The following is a 5402-nucleotide window of genomic DNA, read 5'->3' on the forward strand; positions in this document are numbered from 1 at the left end:
GGTTGGGAACCCAAGCCGTTCTGGGAGCTGTTAAAGGCTGAGATCATCCAAGATCACCCTGACCAGGGATCCAACCAACACCCCCTGCATTGCAAGGTGGATTCTTAACCACTGGACCACCAGAGAAGTCCCTTATTATTTTATCATTAACATGATGTTTGCACTCCTAGACATTTTGGAAAACAAAATGTAAAACAAATGAAATCTTCCATAATCTCTTTCCCTAGAGACATCCATTGCTTGCCTCCCACTGAAAACTTTGTTTTTAAAAACATGGTAGACGTTATACCATAGATACAACTTTATGTCCTGTTTCTAAAACTTAAATAGTGGTTGTAAAGTATTTCCACATACTATCTGTACTCCACGTTGGAAAAAGAGGTTTGGACAAGCCAGTTGTGAGAAACGTGATCCTTAAGCGAGTGCCTGTGAGCACGGCTCTCTGCAGCTCAGATTCCTTACGGAGAGGGACCATCTGACAGACGCAAAAGGGATCCCTGACTGGAGGGGGTTGGAAGCAAGTCCCGGGAGAGCCAGAATGGGAGTCCTGCGTGCCTCCAGGCTTGAGAATTGGCCAGCAACAGGGTCAAGTTCAGGCTTTTGGCAGCCCCGGAAACCGCGGTGTGTGGGCGGGCGTGGGGGAAGGACGGGGGGGTGGGGGTGGGGGCGGAGATTCGAGGTCCGAGAGCAGAGCTAGGACGTGGGGTGCTTGCTGCTTCTGTTCTGGGGGGTCCCCCAGATTTGGGGGAGTTTTGAGGATGAGTGGAACCGGGGCTCCCGCGCAGAGAGCGGCGAGAGGGAGCGGAGCGGGGAAAGCGGCCGACGCTTGCGGCTGGCTGGCACAGGCTGATTCACCTCGGAAAGCCGGGAGCTCGATCCACCAGAGCCAGAAGCTGCTACTCCCTGCCTCCAGCTGCTGGGCCCCTGGAGACCGAGCTCGATTCAGAGCCAGCAGACATCGCCCTTTCTTTCCAAAGCTAACTGTTTGTTTGTTTCTTTTTGTCTTCCTTCTCCCTTCTGTGCTCTCCCTCCCGCGGCCCCGGCTCCTCCGATCTGTGTTCTCTCCAGACCCGCAAACGTCTTTCCCCTTCCGCGGCCTCCAGATCTCCTCCTTCGCCAACAGCAGCTGGACCCGCACGGACTTTCTGGGGTGGCTGGGGGAGCTGCAGCCCTATACTTGGCGCAATGAGTCGGACACCATCCGCTTCTTGAAGCCTTGGTCTAAGGGCACATTCAGCGACCAGCAGTGGGAGCAGCTGCAGCATACGTTTCAGGTTTATCGCAGCAGCTCCACCGGGGTCATCTGGGAATTCGTCAAAATGCTGCCCGGCGAATGTGAGCTGAGGGACGGTATCATGGACAGCTGCCCACGGGGAGACAGTAGATGTTGAAGCCCAACCGGGAGGTTCTGGCCCCACGGGATTCTCTCCTCTCTCCCTTTTGAGTCCCACTTCTGCCTGAGAGGTCCTAGCTTGAGTCCTCAAAATACCCTTTGTTCGTCCCTATGCAGGTCACCCATTCTCATTTACATGAACTTTGGGGTCCCCAGTATAACCCTCACATCAGTTTCTTCAACTCCTTTCAGTCTTCTAAGCTCTTCATAGAACTATTTCCATTCCTTCCTTCAGTACCTCTTGAGATCCAGGGATCTGCAGGATGTAAGTTGCTTCCGAGGAACACATCAGAAAGCTTCTTACGTGCAGCATTTCAAGGAAGGTATGTCCTGAGTTTCCAAGGAATGTCTTGGGTGTCAACCCCAGATGCCGCCCCTTGGATCCAGGAGGTCTGCAAGATGCTCAATCGGGACCAAGGGACCAAGGAAACAGTGCACTGGCTCCTCAATGACATCTGCCCTGAGTTAGTCAGAGGCCTCTTGCAGACCGGGAAGTCCGAACTGGAGAAGCAAGGTCAGCCTGCCTTTGTCACCTCTTGCCCTCCACTCCACTCTGGGGCTCCATCTGGGGTTTGCATTCCAGAGTTCACATCCCTTTAAGCATCACGGGAAGAGGAGGGGATGGATAAAGTGTGAGGGTATTATAGCATTCCACAGACATTAACTAGGTACATTTTGGGTTCCATGAATTGAATTAAATAACCCCTGGGGGTCACTAAGAAACTGTACTTGAGGAGGGAGAGGAGAAGGCAGATGAACAGTTAAAGCAGTGTCCTGGTGGCTCAGATGATAAAGAGTCTGCCCACAACGCAGGAGACTCTGGAGTCTCAGACCCCCGGAGTTTGACCCCTGGGTTGTGAAGATGCCCTGGAGAAGGAAATGGCAACCCCCTCCAGTATTCTTGCCTGAAAAGTCCTGTGGACAGAGGAGCCTGGTGGGCTACAGTCCATGGAGTTGCAAACAGTCGGGCATGCCTGAGTGACTCACACTTCGAAACATGCTAGGTATGTTACAGCTGAACACAGGGTGCTTTGGGAGTATAGAGTAGGGGCATTTACAGGAGACTGGATCAGGGAAGGGAATGGGGATCGGGGAAGGCTTTTCTGGAGAAGCTAATACAAATGGATTGAAATGGTGGGAGTTCATCTTGAGGTAGAAATGTAGGACTGATGAGCCTGCGTTGAAGTCCAGAGCCTCTGATGCAGAGTCTTCACTTTAAGATCCCTCCTTCTCCTGTCGAATACAGTGAAGCCGGAGGCTTGGCTGTCCAGTGGCCCCCCTCCTGGACCTGGCCGTCTGCTGCTGGTGTGCCACGTCTCAGGATTCTACCCAAAAGCTGTGAAGGTGATGTGGATGAGGGGTGAGCAGGAGCAGCCTGGCACTCAGCAAGGAGACGTCATGCCCAATGCAGACTGGACTTGGTATCTGCGAGTAACCCTGGAGGTGGCGGCTGGGGAGGCGGCTGGCCTGAGTTGCCGAGTGAGGCACAGCAGTCTGGGAGACCAGGACCTCGTCCTGTACTGGGGTGAGAAGGAACGGGGGCCCAGCTGGGGATGGGAGGGGGAGGTCCTCAAGAACAGAGGGAGGGCCTCGGGAAGGGGAGGGAAATGACACACCCAGGATGGAGGCAATGAGCTGCAGCCAGGAGTGATGAAAGCAGGGGATTCTCAAAGGGGAGGAGTAAAGATCTGAACTCAAAAAGGATTGAGACAAGGTGTTCTACATTCGGGAAAGAACAGACTAAAGTCCCCACAGAGCCAGAAATCGGTAGCAAGTACAGAATCCCAGGAAGATTTGTTCCCCAGAAGAGGGAACTGGGGACTTTGAAAGGCAGGGTAACTAAGATAGCTGTGGTTTATTGAGTGCTTTCTCGGTGTGAGCTGCACACTCTGCATACAGCAGAGTATGTATGAACAATCATCCCAACGCTCCTTTGAGCAGGTACTATTGTTTTCATGTTACAGATGAGAAATTGAGGCTAAGCTAGGTCAAACTGTCTGAGTCTCATCATTAGAAAGTGGAAGAGCTGGATTTAGACTCAGGTTTGGACTAGCTGTGAAACTAGTGCCTTCCTCCATATGTGTACTAGCATATGCTGAAGTGAACTGAATTATAGATGCCCAGACCCCAAGAAAAGATGGGGCGTCTAAAAACTTCAGAGGAATACAAGTGGGCACATTAAACAGGAGAAGAAATAAGCATCTGGCATGCTCACATGTGCTTATAGTAGGGGACCTGATGCAGATTCCCGAACTAAGACACATTCTGTTTTCCCCCACACAGATGGGAACCGTGTCTCCAGGAGCTTGATTGTCGTCCTGGTAATACTGGCGTTTGTCCTTCTGTTCGCTGGAGGCCTAGTCTTCTGGTTTAAAAAGCGCCGGTAAGTCTCTCCTTTCCATCTCCTCCCTACCTCAACCCCTCTGCCCAGGTTTTCTCCTCTTCCCTTTTCCTTAATGGTCTCTGTTTTCTCTCACAGCCGCTATCAAGATATCTCGTGACTCTCCTCACCTCGCCTGTCTGTCTGGACTCAGGGTCTTAGGGCCTTGCCCTCAGAATTTGAAAGTGAAAGAGGGCTACCTTGAAGAAGCAGAGAGCAGGCAGCTCTTGTCTCACACTTTGAACAATTTATCTACGAGGATATAAGTTTGTTTTTTTTTTTTCTTTTTAGTATACTACAAGTGTATATGTCCAGGTAGTTCTGTAAAAAACAGAAGTGCAAACTTAGCTGCCTCTCAGGGACAAGCAGATAAAGGCTGCAGTGCAACTGTGTGTGGTCATTATTTGAATGATGGAATATGCAGTCAACTGGAAGATACTTTTCCTGTTCCAAGGAAGCAAGTCCAGCTGTTCCTTGTGAAGTATAAAATAAGACCCTGGCTTGGCTGTAACCCACCTTTTTTCAAGAAAAACAGAGGGCTAGCATTATATGTGAACAAGCCTATATTAACATGTTGACAGAAACCTTTACAATATGTGGGGTGTTGTTCAGTTGCTCAGTCGTGTCTGACTCTTTGCAACCCCATCAGTTCAGTTCAGTTGCTCAGCATACCAGGCTTCCCTGTCCTTTGTCATCTTCTGGAGCTTACTCAAACTCATGTCCATTGAGTCAGTGATGCCATCCAACCATCTCATCCTGTTGTTTCCTTCTCCTGCCTTCAATCTTTCCTTACATCAGGGTTTTTTCTAACAAGTCAGCCAAAATATTGGAACTTGAGCTTCAGCATCAGTCCTACCAATGAATATTTCGGGTTGATTTCCTTTAGGATTGACTGGTTTGATCTCTTTGCAGTCCAAGGGACTCTCAAGAGTCTTCTCCAATACCACAGTTCAAAAACACTAATTCTTCGACACTTACCCGTCTTTATGGTCCAACTCTCATGTCCATACATGACTACTGGAGAAACCATAGCTTTGACTAGAAGGACCTCTGTTGGCAAAAACGTATCAAAAAAGTAACGTCTTTACTTTTTAATACACTGTCTAGGTTTGTCATAGCTTTTCTTCACCCAAAGAGCAGGCATCTTTTGATTTCATGGCTGCAGTCACCATATGCAGTGATTCTTTGTGGGAACCATGTTTTATTGATTTCTCAGAAATACCTCCTGGAATTTAATACTCATTCCCTCTTCCTAGGTTGCTCTCTCCTACCCTTAATTCAGACGTTCTGACTAACACGTCAGCATTAGCTAGATGCCTTTCTGTACACAGAACAAACCCCCTTATCTTCAAAGACCTTTTCTTCCGACTCTTGTATGATTACCTCCAGACCTCCAGGAGGAAGCCTCCTTGATCCCTGAATTCTAGTCTAATCCCTGAATTCCTGTTCTTTGTTAAAGCTTACGAGATAAGTTTCCAATATAATGTGTGCTCAGCAATTCCTGGGGAGTTGCTTGTCTGAACGGTCTCCCTGTGCTGTCTGTCATAATACTGTATGTTTCAGAGTATTATTCAGTGGGAAACCACCACAATTTGGAGCTCAAGAAAATAAACTCTGTCACTGTTTCCA

General features: G+C 49.3%; 1 protein-coding gene across 2 annotated transcripts; it reads left to right on the plus strand.

Moving 5' to 3' along the window:
* Positions 1-677: 677 nt before the first annotated feature.
* On the plus strand, positions 678-5402 carry LOC129540919 (antigen-presenting glycoprotein CD1d-like). 2 transcript variants are annotated; one of them, XM_055402456.2, is made up of 6 exons: positions 684-1335; positions 1629-1658; positions 1761-1907; positions 2640-2918; positions 3677-3776; positions 3873-5402. In XM_055402456.2, the coding sequence occupies exons 1-6, from the start codon at positions 759-761 to the stop codon at positions 3892-3894; spliced, it is 1155 nt and encodes a 384-aa protein (XP_055258431.2). In that variant the 5' UTR covers positions 684-758; the 3' UTR covers positions 3895-5402. The 2 variants fall into 2 exon arrangements, with proteins under 2 accessions (XP_055258432.2, XP_055258431.2); XM_055402457.2 differs by having other exon boundaries at positions 678-1335; positions 1629-1907.

This window comes from Moschus berezovskii, chromosome 4 (genome assembly GCF_049115385.1).
Source record: "Moschus berezovskii isolate FMDL1 chromosome 4, NW_MosBer_1.0, whole genome shotgun sequence".
In the NCBI taxonomy this organism is placed as follows: Eukaryota; Metazoa; Chordata; class Mammalia; order Artiodactyla; family Moschidae; genus Moschus; species Moschus berezovskii.

Coding starts and splice junctions, on each gene's coding strand:
- LOC129540919 (XM_055402457.2), top strand. CDS start 759: ATGAGTGGAACCGGGGCTCCCGCGCAGAGAGCGGCGAGAGGGAGCGGA. Junction 1,336..1,628: donor CAAAATGCTGCCCGGCGAAT/GTGAGCTGAGGG, acceptor TCCTTCCTTCAG/TACCTCTTGAGATCCAGGGA. Junction 1,908..2,639: donor GTCCGAACTGGAGAAGCAAG/GTCAGCCTGCCT, acceptor TGTCGAATACAG/TGAAGCCGGAGGCTTGGCTG.